Consider the following 22842-nt stretch of genomic DNA (forward strand, 5'->3'; position numbering starts at 1 on the left):
GCGCTCTCGCGAGAGGATGGGCTGGTCCCGCGGGCGGTGGTGTTGCCGTGGTGACCGCGCCGGCTTGGGTGGCTGCTGTGCGGCGTCTGTGAGTCAGTGGGCAGGGCGCCCACTAGGTGCAGGGGCTGGGACTGACGCTGGTGGGGGCCTGGGGCGGTGGGCTCACCTATGGGCCTTTCCAAAAGCAAACGCAAACTGGGGAAAGGTAAAGGGCCGGTGGCCCGCGGTCTTCCCGGCGCGGGCCCGCCCCCGTAAATCTTCCGGCGCCGGGTCCTGTCTGAGGACGGTGCCTCGGGGACCTTTTCATCCGGGGAAGTATCCACATGTAGGGAAATGGAGTGCCCCAAGTCTTTGAAGCTATCTTATTTCATTCCAAACAGAGCAGGCAACTGAAGGATGGGGTCCATTGCCCAGACTCAGTAAAATAGGTCCAGTAATTGCACATGTATTTTCAGATGAGGAGTCGAAGACCCGGCGCACTTACTTAGTCTCAAAGGCTGAGGAAAGGCGGGTGGACAAACCTTCACGAGAGTCCAAGAAGCCTTCGGACACCAAGCCTGCGGAGAGCTTCCGTGAGGAGAAAGGGGCGGCTAAGCGGCAGTGGCCTTCATCTGAAGTGGGAGGTAGGACACTCCCGAAACCAGACGTGTATTTGAGGATGAGGCGCACAGGAGCCTGCGGTGGGGTGCTAGTAGCAGGGGGCGTGCCCTGATGATGGAGAAGGTTTGGGGACCTTTATCTAGGAGGTAAATATGAGAGTTCTCGTGAAAAATGTAATAAGCTTGCATTTAAATTTAATGTAATTGGTTTTAAGTTTCCAAGTGGTAGCTGCGTAACACACAGCAAGGAGGGCCAAGCCATGTGCAGTTCCAAACCAGCCTGTAGTCCTCCCGAAGGCTGCACACCTTTGGCACCCCCCTGCCACTCCCTCTGCATTCCACAGACTGGAGCCTGAGCAGCTACCTTGGCGGGGGCGGAGGGTGGGGTGGGGTGGGGTGGGGTGGGTGGGGGGTGGTTGGTGGGGAGAGTAGGAGGTAGTGGGGCTGTGCAGGGGGACTTGCTGTCTGACAGGATGTGGGGGCAAAGAGAGAAGCCAAGTGGGCTTTGGTGACCATGAGAATGGATAGCCAGTGCATCCAACAAGGAAGGTCTGGAGGAGAGAGAAGCTGGGCACAGAGCTTCACACTGAGGCCCCTTTGGGGTCATCAAGGGCAGGAAACCGTTTGAGAGGAGCACACTGGCCATGGGAGCGAGGCCTGGACTTCAAATTCCAATTCACGAGCTCTTATATAAGGCAGGAAGGGCCAGAGTCCTAGGGGGAGGTTTGGAAAATCGCTGCCAGTCTGTCAGGAAGCTTTTGGCCGCTGGTCACAGAAGCTTTACTACCAAGGGGCTCAGTGGCCTCCAAGTAAAGGAGAGGCCAGAGGCTGGGCCCTGGGCGTGGCAGCATCCAGGATTGTGTGTTCACACTTGGCCACCCTCAGTGTCCATGGTCCGCAGAGGGCTGGACAGGTTTCAGTGGCATGCACACAGACTATGTCTCATTTGTGAGAGGTGTTATCTTGCTTCGTATTAGCAAGGGAGCCGTCCCTCAGAGGCCTGCGTGCCCAGCTCTCCAGGATGGGCTGGACCTGTGCCATCAAGGAAAGGTGTGGCCATGTGTGTCACACCCTAACTTCGGGGGCAGAATGAGGGTGGAGTTCCCAGAAAGCAGGTGAAGAGTGCCATCACACGGAACACACCCCTGGCACACGCTGTCCTGGGTAGCACAGCCCAGAGCAGATGCGAGTGAAAGAAGCCAGGCACAGATCCTGCTCTGCTTATGTGAAAAGTCCAGGAAAGTCAACCCCATATGGAAGGAGCCTGGGCCAAGGGTGGGCACGAGGGCTGTTCGGAGAATGATGGAAATAGACTTAAAAACTCAGTCAATGGGTGCCCAGCTTTGAAAGTTTACTAAATTCCATTGAATTGTATGCTTTACACAGGTAAGTTTCATGGTTTTTAAATTATACTGAATCAAGTTGTTAGGAAAGGAGAACTTGTTGGCAGTGTTGAATGCTGCAGAGAGGTGGAGTAAACCCAGGGAACACTATTGAGTGAGACCAGCCGCTGCACTTGGTGGCCTTAGTGGGAACCAGGAGTGAAGACACATACCTGGTTTGCCAGGAGGACCACCTTGAGAAGGGCAGAGGCATCTTCTCTTTCACATTCATTTTTTAAAAAATAACAGTTTTTATTTATTCATTTATTTGGCTGCTCTGGGTCTTAGTTGTGGCACGTGAGATTTTTAGTTGTAGCATATGGGATCTAGTTCCCTGACCAGGGATGGACCCTGGGCCTCTGCCTTGGGAGTGCAGAGTCACAGCCACTGGGCCACTAGTGAAGTCCCAACATTGAAGTTTTAAAGCTGAGGAGTTTCCCTATTATATTTGAAAAAATGAAAGTTAACCTAATACCATAAAAACCTTAGAGAAATGATGAGTTCAACAATAAAAAATTCTGTGTATTATACAATTAATAAAAATGGGCTTTACTACTGTTGAATGATTGCTGGGCTAGGGTCAGGGGAGGTGCGCTGACTGGAACAGGGCCCGTGGGAGCTCTGTGGGATGCTGGAAAGTTCTGCATCTTGTTTGGATGTGGGAAACTGCAGCTGAACACTTAAGAACTGTGCCTTGTGTCTGGTGTGAAGTATGCCTCAGAAAACATGGAATGGAATACACATGAGTCCTTGTCTCTTACAGCTGCACCCCCAGTATTCTGAGTGTAAGTAGTTGTGCTGGATTGCCAGGTGAAGGAGTGCACGTGTTTTCACAGGTGCTGCTTCCCTCCCTCTCCGCAGGTTCTGTGATGTGATCTCAATGCTTCTCCCACCTCGGGGGTCTCCATCCCCTCTCTAAACCTTTTCGGGTTTGACATTGTCTTATAACCAGTAGAGTGGCTGAAGTGACCTCCAGGTGGTGGGCGATGAAGGGTGGCAGGGTCTGGCAGGCTCACCTGGGTGCCGGCTATGCTCTGCTGGCCGCTGGGGAGGCCATGGGGGAGCAGCAGTCGCATAGCCCGTCCCACCCGGGTGATGGGCATGTAAGTGACAAGCCTACAGCAACTGCAGCTGAGCTGCTGCACAGCACCTAGCAGCCTGGTGAGGGGTGTCCGCCGTGGCCAGCCCAGTCGAGCTTTGACTGTAGCCCCTGGGAAACCACAGTGATAACTGTCCAGCTGAGCCTTTGCTCAATACCTGACCCATAAAATGGTGTGAAAGTGGTTATTTCCAGCTGCTGAGGTCAGGCTGAGTTGCTACCCAGCAGTGTAGTAAGCAGAACACAGGTGAGTGCGTGCTGCGGTGGAGACCAGGTGTGACCGGGTTTGTAGTTGTGGCAGCTGATGATGCAGATGTATTGTGCTGTGCTCGCTTCTTGCTGCTTCTGTCCGTACTTAAACTTTTGCATTAAAAACCTAGAAACATAAATTATAGAGACTAACGCACCACAAATTGGCAATCAGCCAGTTCCAAAATGCTGCAAAATCTTCTGGAAAAACAACAACAACAACCAACTTTTCTACAAATAAATGACTTGAAGAAAAGGAGTTGTCTTATAGGTCTGATCAGGTGGCCATCACAAACACCATGGGGTGGGGACTTGCTTGGCGATCCAGTGGTTAAGAGTCCACACTTCACTGCACGCAGAGTGGGTTTGATCCCCTCTCAGGGAACTAAGATGCCACATACCCAGGGGAAAAAAGCAAATCCTATGGGCTTGGTTTAAACCACAGACCTCATTTCTCATCATACTGGAGCCTGGGGAGGCCCCCTATCTGTCTGTGTTCCTGTGAGGATCCCAGACAGCTGTCTGATGGCTGTGTCCTCACGCGGCCAGAGGAAGAAGGTTGTGGTCCCCTCCTCCTCCTGATCCCTTCCTGAGGGCTTCACCTTCATGACCTCATCTAACCTTAATTCACAAAGGCCCCACTTCCAAATACCATCACATCAAGAATCAGGCCTTCAACATATGATTTGGAGGGAGGGGAACACCAACTTTCAGTCCGCAGCAGTTACTAGGAGATTTGAGAGACCTATGAACAAAAAGCAGTGTTTGGATCTGGGCTAAGTTATTCTTGAGATAATCAAACTGGGTATTAGATGATAATAAAAAGTCAATGATAATATCCTTAGATGTGACAGTGCCATTGTGGTTATGCTAAAAAAAAAATTCCTCATCTGATAGAAATACTGTATTGTATTATCAACTATTAAAAAAATGTGAAAAACCAGTCTCCAAAGATTTACATGCTGCATGATTTTATTTATGTAACATTCTCCAATGACAAAATGATAATGATGAGGACAGACTAGGGACTGCCAGGGGTTGGGGTTGGGGGCGGTGGGGCGGGACTGAAGTGTGGCAGGAAGACGGGCCTTGTCCAATGTCTGGATCTGGTAGTGGTTACAGGTGACCACAGGGCTCAGAACACTCACTGCACCACAGTCGGCCCTGTTCGTCACCTGAGGGGAGCATATGTTCTGCTGCCTGAGGTGAGTCACCTGAGGTGCTGCCACTGAGGGCAATTGACAAGGTAGCAGGGAGCTCTCTGGGCTACTCGTGCAGCTTTCTGTGAATTGATATTGTCAAAGTAAAATGTTTTAAAAGACATCAAAAGTTATAATAATTAAAATAACATGGCTACCATATAAAAAGGGCAGGTCAGTGAATGGGGAAACACGGACAAGAGTGACTGTGTATGTATCGATGTCACTATGTCTATATATAATTAGAGTATGATAAAGCTGGCATCAAAATCAGGTGGGAAAAGGAAGGCTTGTATGATAAACCGTGCTAGGAAGATTCCTTAACATTTTAAGAGAAAATGTAAGGTGGACTGTAACATCCTGCTGTATGCTCTGATAAATTCTAGATGGGTTGAGTGAATATAAAAAGTGACTACATGTATATCAACTCTACTTAAAATTTTTTAAAAGGTAGACTGACTGTAAACTGATCAGGCAACTCAAAGGGGAAAGGAAAAGAACAATTAGTACCATCTTCCAGTTGACAGTGTGTGGTCATCTAAAAAAAATTTCCTTACTGGGGGAAAAAAAAAAGTGACTACAAAAAATAGGATGTACATTTTATTCTGATTCCTCAATTGGGAACATCTTTCTAAACCTCAGAGCAAAGACATTACAGATAATATTGAAGGATTTGACTACATTAAAAAGTAAAACATCTCCCCAGCCCTCTATAAACACATGTAAAACAAATAATGGTAAGTTCAAAAAATATTTACAACAGAAACAAGAGGTCAAAGAGTAACACATGACAGGTCCAGAGCCCAGACATGTTGCGGGTGGAAGTCAGACTGAAGGCATCTGGTAACGTGGGAAGTGGGTTCAGAGGCCCCCAGATCGCAGTTCTGTGAACAAGTCTGTAGGAGCCCCTGCCCTTACGTGTGGTCATCCCCGGGAAGGGGATGGAGGAGGCTTCCAGGATCAGGTTAGTAACCTTTGGTATTGGCTTAACCCAAATGGAGCTTTTCTGGAGCATTCCTGAGCTCATCAGAGAAGCCTTTGAAAAAGGTGAAAGCATCAGAGAGGTGGCTGTGAAGCAGTCAGCTCCCGTGGTTTGAGAGTCGCCAGCCAGCAGGGAGACAGTGCTTTGTCCTTGGCCCACAAAGAAATGAACTCTGCCTACAACCTGAGTGGCTGTGGAAGGTCTCCAGGTTCAGATGAGGACACGACTGGGCTGACAGCTGAACCGTAGGCTGGACTCCAGACCCAGTGGAGCCCGTGGTGATGTGTGTGCTGTTTTACGTTGGCCACTAAAATGTAACTTGCAGGCCGTAACTGAAAAATAGTACAGGCTGTGTGCATTAAGAACTGTAAAAAGATTCGTGTTTCTAAGTGAAGAAGCTTTAAAACTCTGAGGAAGATGCAAGGAGTCTTGTTTGGGGTTAGAAACCTCAGCAGCGTCAGGGTGTTAATCCGCCCTTATTCTAGCAAGTCAGTGTGACAGGAGCAAAAGAGCACAGGTCGTTTTGAGAACAGAAACAAATTAGCCCAAAGGTCACGTGAAAGAGTAACAGTGTAGGGATGGCAGGAAGCATCTGGAAAAGTGGCTAGAACAGATAGAACCCTCTGTGTGAATGTGTCTCACAGTGATGAACTCATGGTGTCCTTCGTGCTCCAGTGGGGCCCCGAGAGGTGCTGTGGTAAAGATGGTGGTGGTGGGGGCAGATAGGCAATCTCACTAGACAACTGAGAAAATAAGTATAAAGTAAGTATGAAAAGGAAACGAGCGAATGGTTTTTACAAGTTTGGAGCCGGGGGTGCCTTTTCCAGTCTAACAAACTACAAGCCATTAAGGAACTGATGGATGAATCTGTTGCAGAAGGAAGCTGTAATAAAAAGCCAGGAGCTATCTGTAACATATTTAATAAATCCCTAACAGTGAGTTTCCCAAATATAAAAAAAAGCTCACACACAAAAAAGGTAAAAGTGGAAAATGCAGAATGACATTCATTAACAGGAAGATACAGGGGAGGCCCATGATCCAGTGAAGAGATGCCCAGCCTCCCAGCGTGGGCTGGAGGGGAAGCTCAGGGCAGCTGGCTGGCGACCAGTAGGGGCGGAGTCAGCACTTCCACAGTTACTGTAGCCTTGGAAAAGGTTTAGAAAAACGAAAAAAGCAGGAGCGTGTGGAGAAATGTCCCTGGTGATAATCTCTTAGCGAAAATACAAATTAATATAATCTTTACAGAAAGCAATTTGACAATATTGGCCAATATTTTCCTAGTAACTTACCCGACAGGTAAACCTCCAAAAGTTTGTAAGTACATAAATGCAAGAATGTTCACTGCAGCATAGTTTAAACAGAGAAACTGGAACTAAGCTAAGTTATATTCATCAAAGGGAGCTGTAATAGCATAATGGCCCCCACAGTGAACTCCAGGCTTGTCTGTGCTCAGCTAGGGAGGGTGTGGTCACTGTGAGACTCAGTGTGTGGTTCCAGCAGCAAGTGTGTGAAGTGTCTGCAAGAAGCAGCATTCCAAATGTAGCTTTTAACCAGTGTGGATTATTTTTAAGTGAAATGTTTTTAAGTAAATATTTTTAAGTAGTCTTAATATGTAACATACCCGCTCAGTTGGTAAAGAATCTGCCTGCAAGGCAAGGCAAATTCAATTCCTGGGTTGGGAAGATGCCCTGGAAAAGGAAATGGCAACCCACTCCGGTATTCTTGCCTGGAGAATCTCATGGACAGAGGAGCCTGGCGGGCTACAGTCCATGGCATTGCAAGAGTCGGATACGATTTAGCAACTAAACCACAATATGTAAAAAAGCTTGTGTAAATCGATATGAAGAAATTATCTTAATTTTAATTCAAAATACAATGAAATGCACACTGACTTATGATAAAAAGGAGAAGAAAGGATACTCGAGCTGAGTGCAGGCGTGGGCCCCTCGGCCGTGGTTAGAACCATGGAAGCTGTGCGTGTGGCACAGGATGGCGGCAGCATCTTCCTCCGCTGCCAGCCCTGGCCAGGCGACACCACTGCCCTATGCCTCGGTTCCTTTTGTAAAACGTAGGTGTTAAAGGACCCACCTCAGAAACATGCGGGTTGCTATTCCAGGGCTCAGAGCAATGTCTGGCGCAGAATGGGCTGCTGCTCCTCCAGGTGGCTGAGTTCCTGACGTGTTCAGTGAGGAACAAGCAGGTGATGATGTCTTCTAATTCTGTTCAGGACACGTGTGTGCACGCGGGACACAAAGACCTCTCTGTAGGGCTGAACAGAGGCCCAGGCGGAGGAGCCCCAAAGTGGTGACCTCCAGGAAGCAAGGCAGGAGGTGAATGGTGGAAGCAGTAAGGAGCTTCTGCATTTAGGCTTGTAGCATTTGGTAGTGGTTCACATGCCCTGTGCATTACTGGAGATCGTAACGAGTTTGAGGAAACTCTGTGGCCCTCAGCTCTATAGCACCCCCACTGATGATGTTCTGTATGGAGAGCTTCCACTCCATTTAGAATCCTGTGGAAACTGTGTCTGAACCTTCACCTGTGGGGCAGACCCTGCCTCTTCCAGGTATCCCTCCTGCGTCTGTCTCTGGGCCGCCCCAGAGCTCAGGCTCTCTACAGGATGGTGGGGGTGCCTCTCCTGTTCTCCTCATGGAGGGGGCACCTCCTGGATTCACCATCTGCGTGTCTGAGTTGTTGCTTGGTTTAAGCTTTGGAATGTTCACTTAGGGTTCTGACTGCTTTCAACCTTGCTCATTTCTTTTCCTTAGCCACAAATCTAATTGCTTTGCTCTGGCCCTAACACAGACTTATGAAATGCTTCGATGTTTCCTTCCTTCTAGAGAAACCTGATGTAAGTCCAGAAAAGAAGAAGCTTGCCATCCCACAGATCATCATCACCACACCCTCAAAAGAGACTGTGATCAGCTATGGTTCCATGGGAATGCAGGAGCAGAGAACCATTCGGGAACGGGCAGAGCAGGGTCCCTACTCCCGACACAGAAACCCCAGCACAGTAGACGCCTATAACATACAGACCACAGAATAAACAGACACCCTGGCAGCTGTGGTTCCTCCCTGTGCAGTGTCTCGGTGGTGATGGCAGAAGGGCCACCCCATCCTGTGAAAACCTGCAGGTGCCCCTTCAGTCAGCAAGGTTCCCCCAGCTCTTTGACACCAGCAGGCAGCTTGGCAGAGGGCAAGAGTGACTCTGGCTCCAAGAGTGAACGTGGGGTGATCATGAGATGAGCCCTGCTGGAACTGGCTGCCTGCACATCTCGATGGACAGGTAGCAGGCCGCATCTCTTGCAGTTCTAAACTGAACCCTTCCCGTTCAGGACCAGAGGGCCATGGCACAAGCACCCAGCAGTGGAAGTGAAGGAGGTGTACCCGCCCCGGAACCAAAGGTGGGACTCTGAGGTGTCAGAACCCAGAACAGAGAAGGGCTCTTAGCTTGAGTACCACATGATGTGGAGAATGTAGACGCAGCCCCAGCACTTGGAACACTGGCTCTGTCAGAGCCACCCTGGGGGGAAGGTGAGTTGAGCTGACAACTTCCCCTCTTTCTGGCTGTGTTTGAGGGCTTCCGGTGGGGAGGGGCCATTAGGGGACCTACAGCCTCAGGTGTCCCAGCCTCATCAGCAGCCCTCGGGTCAGAGTCCACTCTTCTCCAGGTTGGCTGGAGAGCATCCTGCCCTGTCTGAACTCACATGTTTAGTCTGGTGACAGTGTGTGCCAGCTTTCTGCATTCCTGGAATGATCAGCAGGCTGCATACAGAGGGGCTCTGTCTTTGTCTGTTGAGGAGGATCATATCTTTTTAGTAGTAAATAGTACAAGTGACTTCCAGTCAATGAGTTTTGATATAACCAGGAAAACAGACATCTCATATTGACATTGTTTACTAACACATTGTTAATATACTCATTTGTATTTATTTAGTACATTTATTTATGCAGTCTGACTGCCACAAATAAATACACAGAAAGATCAAGCCCATACAAAGGTGAATTTGATCACAGAGGGTCAGCATGCTTCTCCTCCATAAAATTTCTAGTAGCTGTTGCATTTCTATTATTTGACCTAGAAGTTGCCCTCCTACCCTGCCCTAAGCATCTCAAGCAAATAATCCAAAAACTTGTTTAGTCGTTTAGTTGTGTCCGACTCTTTTGTGACCCCAAGGACTGTAGCCCACCAGGTTCTTCTGTCCATGGGATTTCCCAGGCAAGAATACTGGGGTGGGTTGCCATCTCCTTCTCCAGGCATCCTCCCAGCCCAGAGATTGAACCTGCATCCCTGCATTGGCACATCTGCTGAGCCACCTGGGAAGCCTCCAAAGCTATATTTCAGTTCAGTTCAGTCGCTCAGTTGTGTCCAACTCTTTGCGACCCCATGAATCGCAGCACGCCAGGCCTCCCTGTCCATCACCAACTTATGGAGTTCACTCAAACTGACGTCCATTGAGTCAGTGATGCCATCCAGCCATCTCATCCTCTGTTGTTCCCTTTTCCTCCTGCCCCCAATCCCTCCCAGCATCAGAGTCTTTTCCAACGAGTTAACTCCTCGCATGAGGTGGCCAAAGTACTGGAGTTTCAGCCTTAGCATCATTCCTTCCAAAGAAATCCCAGGGCTGATCTCCTTCAGAATGGACTGGTTGGATCTCCTTGCAGTCCAAGGGACTCTCAAGAGTTTTCTCCAACACCACAGTTCAAAAGCATCAATTCTTCAGCGCTCAGCCTTCTTCACAGTCCAGCTCTCACATCCATACATGACCACAGGAAAAGCTATATTTACTATGGCATTAATTCCAATCTCATTATTAGCTGTAAGTTTAGCTTATCAGAATTCAAAAACAACCAGAATGAAGTGAAAGTGAATGTGGTAACTAGTTTTGACTCATTATCTCCTTTCATAATTATCTAATGTCCTTCACTTACATTAGTAGTATTTTAGCACTTACAGTGTCTTTCCTCCTGAGCAGGCCGTGTACATGACTTACCGTGTTTACTGCTTCCAGTGAGAATGTAAGGTGCCGTAGGGCAGACTCGGACATGGGCAAGCACGTAGTGAGTGCTCAACAAGGATGTATTAGGGGACCCATTGGTCCCAAAGTCCGTCCGTCGCCGCGTCGTGTCAGTTCTTTCCACATCTCTCAGAAGCGCCCTCTACTCTCTCTCAGTCCCCCTGGCTCTGCCAAGCCTTTCCCTTCGTGGCTCCAAGGGAGAACGCTAAAGCACAGCTCCCACTGCCGGGAGATCACCACAGATTCCCGCCCCCTCAAGCCCCTCCCCGCACTCCCCCACCCCGCACCCCTGGGACCCATTGTAACCCCCAGATCTCCTCCTCCTCCGGTGGCCATTACCCAGCGCGCCAGCGCAGTCACGTGCCTGTGTGTGTGTGTGTATGTGTGTGTGTCGCTCAGTTGTGTACGACTCTTTGCCACCCCATGGACTGTATAGACTGTAGCCTGTCAGGCTCCTCTGTCTGTAGAATTCTCCAGGCAAGAATTCTGGAGCAGATTGCCATATCCTTCTCCAGGGGATCTTCCCAACCCAGGGACCGAACCAGGGTCTCCTGCATGGCAGGCAGATTCTTTACGGTCTGAGCCACCGTACTTAAAACTAAAATAAAGCTAGAATCTTGGTAGTCTGAGTGCTTCGTAGAAACTGAGGTTCTCGGGGATCTTGGGGAGGTTTCCTTGGTAACTGTTGCTAAGGAGCGGACGCCCCGGAAGTAGGTCATGCGCCTGCGCAGAGGCACCCTGGTCTGCGCCTGCGCAGATGGGAAGCTCGAGGAGCTGCTCTCGGCATGGGGGAGCCGGAGCCGGAGCAGATCCGTTTGAAGTGTGTCCGTAAAGAAGGCTTCTTCACGGTGCCTCCAGAGCACAGGGTACGAAGAGGGCCTGTTCTGGTAGCTCTGTCCTCGCTAGCGGCAGGGCGGGGCTGAAACGTACTAGGGCCCTCAGCGTCGCGCTAAAGCGCCAGGAGCGCCAGGAACGTCAGCAGCGGGAACGGCAACCCCAGCGGTCCTCGGGGTTCGCGTCCGCGCCAGGGACTGGCCGGCTCTCAGGTCGCCGGCCTCCTCGTCAAGAGCGCGCTGCAGCGCGGGCGTTTCTTAGTTTTGCGTCCGGGACGGGCGCCTTGTGTTAGGGCAGAATAGTCGTGGGAAGTGTTGGAGACGTGTCTCCTACCAGCCTGTGGGTGCACTGGGCGGGGCCCGTCTGTGACCCGGCAGCTCCGCTTGTGCCTTGCTCCGTGCGAGGCCTCTCTGTGTGTCAGTCACTTAGTCCTTTCGAGCACCCCTCGTAGAGGTGAGAAGGGTGAAGCTTAGGGGCTTCGAGTGGTTTTACTAAGGTAGACGGCTCGTGCAGGGGCAGGTGTGATCCCTGGTGGCGGGTTGTTTTGACTACTTGCTGGTGCTGTGCGAGGCCGCGTCAGTGTCCAGTAAGAACGGTAACAGACTGAATGAGGGAGCGCAGGAGCCAGCCTTGAGCGGTCCCCCCGGCGTTGTTCACCGAAACGCAGCAACTGCTCTCAGTTAAGGCATACCTAGACGAGGACAGTGCAAAGTGCGCAATTGTAAGTGCTGCAAGACCAAAGTGTCAGGGGATTTTGCAGAGAAATGTTTTCAGCTGGGGCTCAGGAAGCAGTTTTGAGAAGGGGCAGCATTTCCGCTGGGCGGGGAAGTGTGACTAGGTTTTGGATGCAGAGATGAGGAGGCAGGTGGGCTTGCTAGACCTAGGGAGCAGCAAGAGCAAAATCCCGCTAAAGGCAGTGTGTACAGGAAGCACCAGGGGTTCCGCAGAGAGAGGGGGAAAGAGGGAAGCAATTAGATTGGGATGGGATGAGGGAAGGGTTCATTTGGAGCCAGGTGACCCTAACTTGGTTTCCCAAGATGGAGGGCAAGGTAAATAGAGGCAGAGAGAGAGTCAAGAGAGGGGCAGTTTAGAACCTGAAACTTGCCACATGTTGTACGACCCACAAGGAAGTGCTACAGATGAAGGTTTATTAGGGTACAGGCTCTGCTAGAACTTGGAGACCCCAAAATACAGTGCTTTAAGGATGGGACTTTTATTTCTGGTGCCCCTAACATCACACAGGTTTGCAGGCACTCAGGTTGTCAGTTTTTGCTCCACCAAATCCTAGCCTGCCTCAGGAGGCAGAAAGGAGTGAAGAGCAACCAGCTTCCTTTGATCAGGAAGTGGTGCTTGTCCCTCTGTGTACATCGCACTGGCCAGAATTTAGTCACATGTTTACACCTAGCTGCAAGGGAGACTGGGAACTCGGGCCACCATCTGGGTTGCCATGTTCCCTTGGCATTGTTTCATAAGGCAGAGGAAGAAGTAATGTATGGATGTTGGAGACAGTTTCTGCCACTGTGTTTGGTAGATACTTTGTGAAGGTCTTCAAGCTTTTTCATGTCCAGAGCTTTGTTTGTTTATTTATTTATGGTCACACTGCTTAGCCTGTGGGATTTCAGATCCCTGATCTGGGATCAACCCTCACCCTCGGCATTGAAAGTACAGAGTTCTAACCACCGGACCACCAGGGAATTGCCCAGAGCATAGTTCAGACCATTGCTGCTCAAGTGGACTTTCTGTGATGATGGAAATGTTGTGTCTTCTGAATTGTCCACTGTGGTCACCATGAACTGCATGGAGCCATCGAGCACTTCACATGGCTCATGCAGCTGAAGAAATGAACTTTTAGTTTCATTTTAGTCAATTTTAACCAAATGTGGCTGGTAGTTACTCTTTTTAGGCAGCACACATCTGGACCATGGGATTGAAAGGGAGTGGTTGGACCGACTTTGATTTCATTTTCAAAGTGTCTGGCCAGTATCATCACCCCATTTTCTCACCCGAAAACCCAAGTGTGTGGTCAGGACAGGTGCTGGCTCTTTGGAACAGCTTAAGTGTCAGTATCCATCTCTGGTTCCCTTAGCTGCCAGATCCCCTCACTGCCAGCACCTCTCTCTTTCAGCTGGGACGGTGCCGGAGCGTGAAGGAGTTTGAGAAGCTGAATCGCATTGGGGAAGGCACCTATGGCATCGTATGTGAGTGGCTACAGTGGCAGGCCTGGGACCCAGGGACTGTCCTGGCAGCAGCTGTGTCAGGGCTGGAAGGAGAGTGCAGGTGACCTTTAATCCTTGGTATAATTGCTGTCGATTTCATACCACGACTGAGTGAATGGAAGCATCAGATTGTTCATGTGTCCCTGTGAGTGGAGGGCGCTATCACACAATCAAGCGTAGCACCGTGGGACAGTGGCCAGAAGTGTAGCCACAGCCACTGGGACATCGGTGTGCATCACCCTGCCGTGGGTGTGGAAGCTGCACAAATCCCCACAGTGCTCTAGGGATCAGCTTCAAAAAGATAAGGCTGCTTTTTTCACGATAAGGACATTATCTGCTGTTAGAACACAGAAACCACAGAACGCAAAGCAGTGGTCTGCACTCCGACTCTAAGAAGGAAACGTTCAGGGAGACTCTTCTAGCTGGGGGCCCGCTGTCTGCTCAAACCAGGGGACTCCCCAGGGAGCACCTGTCTCCCAGCATTGGAGTATTGCTTGCACAGGGTACCAGCAGTCAAGGAAGAAGAGCAAGGGTGCCCCCACGTGGCAGGAGGGCAGGGGGTGGGCCTGGATCCTACTGTGGAGGCGCTTCCCTTCCAGATCGGGCCCGGGATACCCACACGGATGAGATTGTCGCCCTGAAGAAAGTGCGGATGGACAAGGAGAAGGATGGTGAGCTGGGAGGGGCCGCTGCACCACTTGCACTCAAGTGGGAGGGGCTAGGAAGATGCAAGTTGCCTGAGCTCCCTGAGTGGCGCCTGCATGATGGTCAAAGGAGGCTGGTCTCTAGGGGGCTGCAGTCTGGCCCTGCCTGTCTCCCCTGGACTTCTCCGGCTCATCACCCCTCCTCCACACCCTAGCATCAGTTCCCCTGAGCCGTGTGCAGTTCATCCCCTTCATCTGTCCTCTCCTTCCTGCTGGCTGACTCTGCCTCCTCTCCTGTCTCAGCTCAGCGTCACCCTCCCCAGGGCTTTCCCACTGAAGCCTGGGCAGGTAGCCCCTGTGTGCTGCTCGCACCCCTGCTGACCGCCCCTTGGGCGCCTGTGCAGGCAGGGCTGTGCTGTGCTCACTGGGGGCTGGCTGCCATACACAGTGGTCAGTACAGAGAGCTGCTTGGAGGAGAGGGTTAAAGGTGCTGGTTTGGATGGCCTTGCCTCCATGAGGTAGCAGGCAGAGTTCTGCCAGGTAGGGCTGGGAGTCACCGAGGCAGCTGGCTGTCAAGGGTCCCTGTCTGCAGGGGTGGGGTCATTGAGTGGGCCAGCTGCAGAGATGGGGTCACCAAGGCCAGGCTGGTTGCAGGGGTCCCCATCAGCAGTCTTCGAGAGATCACACTGCTGCTTCGCCTCCGCCATCCCAACATTGTGGAGCTGAAGGAGGTGGTTGTGGGGAACCACCTGGAGAGGTGAGCGGTCGGTCTGCTTGCTGCCCCAACATTAGGCCCTGCCCAGCCCCCTCCCTACTTCCCTTCCTGCTGCCCAGGAGGGTCCCTTGGCTCACCTGGGGGGAGGTGGGAGGTGGCATGCGTTTTCTCCCTCTTGCTTTAGCATCTTCCTGGTGATGGGCTACTGTGAGCAAGACCTGGCCAGCCTTCTGGAGAACATGCCAACACCCTTCTCTGAGGCCCAGGTTGGAGGCGTGGGCTGGGGTGGCCGGGGGTGGAGGGCTCTGGTGGGGGGCTTCCCAAGCCCTTGTTAGGCACATTGTGCCAAAAGCAGACCTCCTGGCCTTCTGCAGGTCAAGTGCATCGTGCTGCAGGTGCTCCGGGGTCTCCAGTACCTGCACCGGAATTTCATCATCCACAGGTGGGCGGGGCTTGTGGCTTGGGGACGGGTGACCACTAGGCTGACTCAGCACCAACACGCAGGGGAGTAGAGCAACCTCAAGGCAGTGGAGCTCCTGTAACTGGTCCCAGGGGAGGGCAGGACAGCATAGTACCTGTTTTCCCCTCTGCCAGGCAGATGGCTGGGGAGGGACCTGGGCTCCCTGTGCAGGGTGGCTCGTGCAGCCCTGGGGGGGGACCAGGGGCAGGACTCCACCTCTCAGGAAGTCACTGAGAGCTCTCTGCTGTTTCCAGCTACCGAATGGCCTTGCATTACCTGTGCTCCTCCTTCTAAAAAGTACAAACAGGATGAGATGTGTGGGGAAGCGTTCTGAGTGTTGCTGCAGCGGTGACAACCTCGTTCCTGCATGCGAGTTTCTGGGAACCACTGGTGTTCTCTTTCTGTCATAGGGATCTGAAGGTCTCTAACTTGCTCATGACGGATAAGGGCTGCGTGAAAACAGGTGGGTGCAGGTGCTGCCTCTATGATGGGGTCCGTGAGCGCCCCTGTGCTGGGGTGGCAGGCCGGTCTCCAGAAGCTCCCTGCACACTACACACTGGCTCGAGGTGGCAGTGGTCAGCCTGCCCTGGGTGACACTCTCCCTCCCGTCCCTCTGCCTCCATCTCAGCGGATTTTGGTCTGGCCCGGGCCTATGGCATCCCAGTGAAGCCAATGACTCCCAAGGTGGTCACACTCTGGTAAGTCCCTGGAGACCAGGGGAAGTTTGGGCGGGTGTGGGTGGGTCATGCTGAAGTGGCCAGAGCATTTTGGAGGTCTTTCAGCTGCCAAGAAAGAGCAGTGCTGTCACGGGGAGGGACCTGCCCATCCAGATGGGGTGCTGTTCTGTCCTGAGGCAGCCCCGCCCCCAGCTGGCCTTGCGCTGCTCAGAGGGGAGATGGCTTCACCACTGGAGCGTGGGAACAGCGCGGGTTTCTGCAATTACTTCTCACTTGACATTTTGAAGCAAAACGGGGTGTGGTTCAGGGCAGGCTGCGTTCTGCTGTCACTCACCCCCACCTGTGTAGAAGGGCCGGCATAGGACACTGCAGCACTCAGGGATCACCCAGTGATAGCAGCATGTTTGTCGAGCTTTCGTGGAAGGGACAGCCTTAGCTGAGGTTCATGCTCCCTCATCCCAGGCCGTCTCTGGCTCTCAGGGCAGGGTGGTGGCCGGTGGGTGCCCTATGGAGGCCAGGCTGGAGGAGAGGAACTGCCAGATGCAAAGCAGGGGCTTCTGTTCACAGGTACCGAGCCCCTGAACTGCTGCTGGGAACCACCACGCAGACCACCAGCATCGACATGTGGTGAGAGGTGGACGCTGCTCCCAGGCCTCTCAGACAGTGGGGTGGTCTTGTGGGACCTGGGGCGGGGGGGTGGACAGCTCTGGGGCTGGGGTCTCCCCAGCTCCCAGGAAGATGGGCCTATGCCTGGGGTCCTGAGAGGCAGAGGGAGACGGCCCCATCACTGAGGACCTGCCCTTGTGGCCATAAGAGGCCTGCTGAGGCCAGGTCACGTGGCTCAGCTGGAGACCCCAGTGGTCATCCCATCATGACCTCCTCCCAGCTCTGCCCCCAGCCTCCGCCCCAGCAGCTGGGGGACTGGTCCAGGCGGAGCCAAGGAGCTGAGAGGAGACCCTGCACTCCTCTGCAGGGCAGTGGGCTGCATCCTGGCTGAGCTGCTGGCCCATAAGCCCCTTCTCCCCGGCACTTCCGAGATCCACCAGGTGGACCTGATCGTGCAGCTGCTGGGGACCCCCAGTGAGAACATCTGGCCGGTGAGTGCCGGCCCCGCCCTCCTCCCTCCTGCCCCTGCTGGCCACTGGCCTTTACCGGCCCCTCCCCACAGGGCTTCTCTCAGCTGCCGCTGGCCAGCCAGTACAGCCTGCGGAAGCAGCCATACAACAACCTGAAGCATAAGTTCCCGTGGCTCTCAGAGGCCGGCCTGCGCCTGATGAACCTCCTCTTCATGTACGACCCTAAGAAAAGGTGCTGAGAGAGCCCCACATGTGCATGAGTCAGGCCCGATTTTGTGGGGTTCTGTTGGTTTACCCAACTTTCTCTTGTGTGGAAGGGAACCAGGGGGTCTCTGCGGGGCAGCTGTGCGGGAGACGAGCCTGGTTGGGCCTGGGCCCTGTGAACAGTGAGGTCTCCTCTCCAGGGCGACGGCCGGTGACTGCCTGGAGAGCTCCTACTTCAAGGAGAAGCCCCTGCGTGAGTCTTCCCCGCTGGCACCTGGCCGGGGGCCCTTGTGTAGGGTGGGGGTTAAGGCAGGTGGGTGGTGGGGCCCAGGCGGGTAGGGGCTGTTTTGGGCCACGTAGGGAGGCTCAGGAGGGGAGCAGAGGGTAGCGTGGGGCCCTTCCCTCACTCAGGGCTGATGCAGTCCGTTGCCCCCACCCCCAGCCTGCGAGCCGGAGCTCATGCCCACCTTCCCCCACCATCGTAACAAGCGTGCCACCCCGGCCACATCCTTGGGCACTGAGAGCCAGAGCCGGCGCGGCAGACCCTGACGGGTGGAGGTACTCCAGCTGAGTACGCTGCCTCCTGTGCCCCTGCCCACCTCTGCCCTGGGACAGCAGAGTGTGGACCTTGGGGGTGATGCCAGTGGTACACTCTGAGGGCCCAGCCACCCAGAGGCCGGCTCACCGGGCTGTGACTCCACGTTGTGGCTGGGCTGGGTCCCACCTGTGGCCAGGCCTCAGGCCCTCGGTTCCCAGGAGGAAACCTGGCTGAGCCCGTCTCAGCGGGTATTGCTGGCTTGGGACAAGCAGACCTCAGACCTCGTATGGTCACTTTTGTCCCCAGTTGATCTGCAGGATCTGCCTGGAATGGAGAGGCCAAGGTGACCCCCTGGTGGGGCTAGGGAGACTCGGAGAGGGGAGGAGGGATGGAGATGTGGACTGAGTCTGAGCTGCTCTGAGACCCCTAGAGTGAGAACCTTGGGCTGTGCCCTGTGCCCACTCCCCTCCTCTGAGGCCCATGGGGAATGGGGGTGGTTCAAGAGATAAATGCTTTCCTCAGACGCGGTTGGAGCCAGTGTCCTTTAATATACTTGGAGGTTGTGATTTGTGTGATGTGACAGGAGTGGGGGGAGGGGGGCAGACGGCCTGGGGTGGGGGCACCATTGAGCAGAGGCCCACAGAAGACTGGTACCTGCCCCAGGAATCCCGGTGGGCAGAGCACCCCCAGTCCAGTGAGCTGGGGATGGCTGCTGGCATCTGTGCGCCGTTACCACTGGATCTGGGGTGGGCAGCCTTTGAGGTCTCCCACCCTGCCTTCCAGAGTTGGGGGTGGGGCCAACGGGGAGCTGTCCATGGAGGGTGAGTCCCCACCTCACCTGGTAGGGTACAGACTCCACATGGCAGGAGGAGCAGGGTGGCCAGTGGGTGGGGCCTGAGGTGGGACAAGCCCCAGAAAAGCACCACGGAGTTTCTCCGGAGAGCCCTTGCCCTGGGGCCAGGTGGGTCTAGGGCCCAGCTGCTGGGCTGTCATAGAGCAGGGCGTCCACCTGGGCTCGCTGCAGCCACAGACGCCGCTGGCTGTTCCCACGCAGGGTGCGCAGGCTGTGGCCGGGGTGGCAGCTGGGAAGGGCAGTACAGTGGGCGGCGTGCAGCTGGCGACACGTGTCGCAGCAGAGGGCGGGCAGGGCTCCCGGGGCCAGGCAAGTGTGCATCTGGTAGCCGGGGGGCTCTGGGACGGGTGGCGGGCTGGCCTGCTCAGGGCTCCTAGGGGCATGGGGAGGGGCCAGGTCCCCAGGCCGACTAAGCAGCTCTCTACGCAGTGAGAGGAAGGAGAAGGCTTCGGGCTGAGGCTCCTCCTCTTCTGAGGCCCCGGAGGTGGGGCTGCTGGCCTCAGCCGGCTCCCATGGCCCGCCTCCCGCCCCCCACAGTCTGGCACTCTGCTCCCAGAACCGAGGCTGGCAGGCCAGTTCTGAAGCGGGAGAGTCGGGGCCAGGCGAGGGCCCTCCGTACAGGCTGGCCTCATCTGAGCCCTCGTCCTCCTGCACGTCCCGGTACAGGTCCAGCCGGGCCTGGCACCTGGTGGGGGAGCCACGGCGGGGCAGAGGTGGTGGTTCTTCCTCGCGGGCCAGTCGCTGCTGCAGCCAGGCCACGCAGGAGGCCACGTCCACACTGGCCCGCCGTGCCTGCAGCAGCTCCTCAGCTGGCAGCACGCTGGTGCCCAGCTGTGCCAGCACCTCACCCAGGATCTCGCACTCCAGCCGCAGGGCGAAGCAGCCCAGGGCCACCTGCACCAGCTGGCGGGCGGGGGGCACGGCAGCCACCATGAGGCGGTGGGCGTCCCTGCGCACGTAGCCCATCTTCTGGAAGCTTTGGATGAGGAGGTCCTCCGAGAGCGCGCCCTTTAGCACGTGCACGTAGCCCCCGGAGAACGTCTGTAAGGGAGGGGGTCAGTTGGTGGCAGCCCTGCTCCCACAGACCCGATGAGCTCCCTTCCAGGTGGTGCAGCCCTGGACACAGCCTCTACCCAGGCTGGGGGTGTGAGCTAGGTTTTTGTCTAGGCCAGCTCCCCTAGGGCATGCAGGGGTACCCCCGGCCCCTGCCTACTTCATAGGAGATGCATTCATCTCATGTCCTCCTCTACTCCCTCCACTAGGTTCAGTCCCTGGTTGAGAAACTGGTATCCATCCCGAAAGCTGTGCAGCCAAAAAAGAAAAAAACAGATGTTCGGGTCACCCCTGAGGTTCTAATATTATTGGCTGAGGCAGGCCTAGGCGTCACAATCTTTTTTAAAAGTCTGATACATTTCACCTGCATCATAGAGTCGTTTCCACCTCCTGTCACCTGTAGAGGTTTGCTCCTCTAGTTAGTTTCTTGTGTACCTGCTGAGTGTCTGGTTATGCAAACAAAAAATAGAGGTGTTTTTCTGCTTCTCTGAGCAGGTAGCCACCTAAACACTTTATTCTGAGCTCTACTTTTTCAGTTTCTGAGAGCTTTGTTTGTTAGGAAAGAGGGCTGTGTAGCTTTCCACCACATGGATGGAATGTGTAGTTTTTGGAGGCTCCAGACTGCAGAGGAACTAAAAGTTTCCTAGGATGGTGATCTTGTGTCTCCCATGTGTCTGCAAGTCTATGACATCTGGGACCTCATGAGTGCTCTGCTTAGAGCCACACATGGGGGAGCTACTGTGTATAAGATTATACCCAGGGCTGTGCCTTCACCCCTCAACAATGGACCTTATGCTGGACTATTCTTTTGTTTGCTTCCCAGAGGAAGAAATGGATTCTTGCCCCAAGCCACAGCAGATCCCATACAGGTCTGCTCAACACTGAAGCCAGCGTCTCAAGATCAGGCCTGCCCATTCTGCTTCTGGCCCCTGTGGGGCTGGATCCTGCCCTCTGGTCTGAATGGATGAATGAAAGCCCTAGCAGATGTCCTGTGGAGCGGTGAGCCGCAGAGCTCACTGTCCCTGAGAGAGGCTGCTGTTGCCATGACAACCAGCGGAGGCAGCCGCCCACCTGTCCAGTGACGTCATTATCTTCCCACTCTTCTGAATTAGCTCCGGAGCACAAAGCAGCCTGCCCCCTCCTGCCAGCCGGCAGCTCACCTGGAGGGCCCAGGCCGGCCCTGGGCACAGCCTCTACCCAGGCTGGGGGGTGAGCTAGGTTCTTGTCTAGGCCAGCTCCCCTAGGGCATGCAGGGGTACCCCCAGCCCCTGCCTGCTTCATAGGAAATACATCCACCCCATGTCCTCTACAAACGGGATCAGCCCACATCCTGGAGGGATTAGGATGATCATGGAATGATCCTTCCCATGCACCTGTCCTAGGGTTTCTATGGTAACAGGCCACAAGGCCGCTCTTAGGGTAGCGATACAAGCTTTAAGAGGCAGGATTCCCTGAGAAGGCAGGTACCCAGACAGGTGTTCTCAGCCCTAGGAGTACCAAGGGAAACCTCAGCCAAGAGATGCTCCAACACGCCCAGGACACCGGCACACTGAGCCCTCTGAAACCCATCTGGCTCTGTGGACACCTGCAGTCCCTCATCCCAACGGTAGCCCCCGTCCGGGCGGTGCCTAGCACCAAGTAGCCGGGGCAGGGAACCTCCATGCGGCCCGGCACCCTACCTTGATGGTTGTGAACTCCTTTCTCCACGGCAGCAGGTACAGGTGCACGGCGGCCAACTCTAGCAACTCGAAGGCACGGGCCAGGCCGCGCAGCGCGGGGGCCAGGTCGGCGCGCCCCCACAGGCCGTCGGTGAGCAGTGCCAGCGCGTCATCCTGCAGCGCCCCGTGCAGGTCGAAGTCTTCCACGAGGATGTGCCAGAGCACGGCCCGCAGCGATGGATCCCCGCACACGCCCGCGCGGCCGCGCCGCAGTTCCCGCTCCAGGCACAGGCGGTAATCCTCGGACAGTGAGCTACTGCCCATGCTGACGGGCAGGAGTAGGGTGTCAGCACCCAGAGGCCCCTCCCTGCGCGCTCCGCGCCTCCAGAGTCCCCGCCTGCGTCCACAGTACCCCCTCACCCCCAGCTGAGCGCCCCTGGTGTCCACAGCACCCTGTTCCCTGGAGATTTGCGCCAGCTGAATCTCCCTTCCCAAGCAGAAATCCGCTTTTGCCCAGCAGCCCACCGCCCTACCTATCTGCCCCCAGCGGTGCCGAGCGCCAGCCGCTCCGTTCGGGCTTCTCGGCAGGCAATAGCGCGCTTCCGCTGGGGGCGGCTCCGCCCCTCGGCTTTGGCCCTGACGTTCTGGGCGGAGTCTCCTCGGGGGCGGGGCCTGGTCGGGGCCGGGGAGCACAAATGCAACGCACCTGCACTGCCCGCGGGGCGGAGTGAGGGGTGCACAGCGGGCGCTCCCACCCAGGCTGGCACAGGGCGCTCTCCTGCCGCGGGGGCGGACTGCCAGAGCTGGTCCCTTGGGAACGCTAGGCCGCCAGGGAAGCAGGTACCGGGGCTCCTCGTGGGCACGTAGGGGTCCCGGGACGAATCTTGAGGGCGGGGCTACCCCGAGGGGGCGGGACCCTCCTCGTGGCCTAATGGGGATGACCAGACATGGGGAAGAGGGCGGAGCCGGCGCTCAAGGTGGGCGCCAGACGTGCGTTTCCGTGTGATTTAAAATAGCAACCCGGTGGTCCATTTGGTAGGACTCCGCGCTTCCGCTGCTGGGGGCCCCGGGTTCCATTCGTGGGCAGGGAAGTTCCTCGTGCGTGCCTCCCAAAAGAAAAAACAGAACAGCAACGTGGGCCTCTCTGACTCGGTCAGAGATTCCAGGCATCCAGGCCCAGAGGGCCACAGCTTCCAATTTCCTTATTTTGGTTTTCCTGCCTAACTCAGCGTTAAGACTGTGTGGAGGAAGGGTGGGGGAGGGGTTCGCACCCTGGGCAGGCAAGGCTCCGCGATTTCTGGGACTCTAACCTCTCCACGCCAAATGGGACCTGACTGGGGAAAAGATTTCTATACTTTGAGAAAAATATCATAACCAAGTAGGGAATCT

The 22842-nt window shown here is 54.8% G+C and overlaps 2 protein-coding genes and 1 long non-coding RNA gene across 12 annotated transcripts; 2 read left to right on the forward strand and 1 right to left on the reverse strand.

Annotated features, from left to right (window-relative positions):
- On the forward strand, window positions 1–20750 carry CDK10 (cyclin dependent kinase 10). Of its 9 annotated transcripts, none has more exons than XM_025268571.2 (14): window positions 1–88; window positions 456–623; window positions 13485–13636; window positions 14175–14246; window positions 14874–14976; window positions 15119–15200; window positions 15309–15376; window positions 15805–15857; window positions 16023–16092; window positions 16639–16698; window positions 17045–17168; window positions 17240–17379; window positions 17552–17604; window positions 17794–18412. In XM_025268571.2, the coding sequence occupies exons 3-14, from the start codon at window positions 13546–13548 to the stop codon at window positions 17898–17900; spliced, it is 1023 nt and encodes a 340-aa protein (XP_025124356.1). In that variant the 5' UTR covers window positions 1–88; window positions 456–623; window positions 13485–13545; the 3' UTR covers window positions 17901–18412. The 9 variants fall into 9 exon arrangements, with proteins under 9 accessions (XP_025124356.1, XP_044787125.1, XP_044787123.1 ...); XM_044931190.1 differs by having other exon boundaries at window positions 13485–13557; XM_044931188.1 differs by lacking the exons at window positions 1–88; window positions 13485–13636; window positions 17794–18412 and adding exons at window positions 134–205; window positions 20619–20750 and having other exon boundaries at window positions 17240–17361.
- Window positions 4385–8568, forward strand: LOC123465152. The gene is made up of 2 exons (XR_006640273.1): window positions 4385–5492; window positions 8348–8568. It is a non-coding gene; the product is annotated as an uncharacterized LOC123465152 (long non-coding RNA).
- SPATA2L (spermatogenesis associated 2 like) lies at window positions 18418–22317 on the reverse strand. 2 transcript variants are annotated; one of them, XM_044931184.1, is made up of 3 exons: window positions 22160–22317; window positions 21475–21778; window positions 18418–19783 (listed from the first exon to the last, which is right to left on the reverse strand). In XM_044931184.1, exons 2-3 carry the CDS (start codon window positions 21775–21777, stop codon window positions 18857–18859), a joined length of 1230 nt encoding a protein of 409 aa, XP_044787119.1. In that variant the 5' UTR covers window position 21778; window positions 22160–22317; the 3' UTR covers window positions 18418–18856. The 2 variants fall into 2 exon arrangements, with proteins under 2 accessions (XP_044787119.1, XP_006043171.1); XM_006043109.3 differs by lacking the exon at window positions 22160–22317 and adding an exon at window positions 21987–22097.
- Between the last annotated feature and the right edge of the window lie 525 nt (window positions 22318–22842).

Source organism: Bubalus bubalis, chromosome 18 (genome assembly GCF_019923935.1).
Source record: "Bubalus bubalis isolate 160015118507 breed Murrah chromosome 18, NDDB_SH_1, whole genome shotgun sequence".
NCBI classification, from domain to species: Eukaryota; Metazoa; Chordata; class Mammalia; order Artiodactyla; family Bovidae; genus Bubalus; species Bubalus bubalis.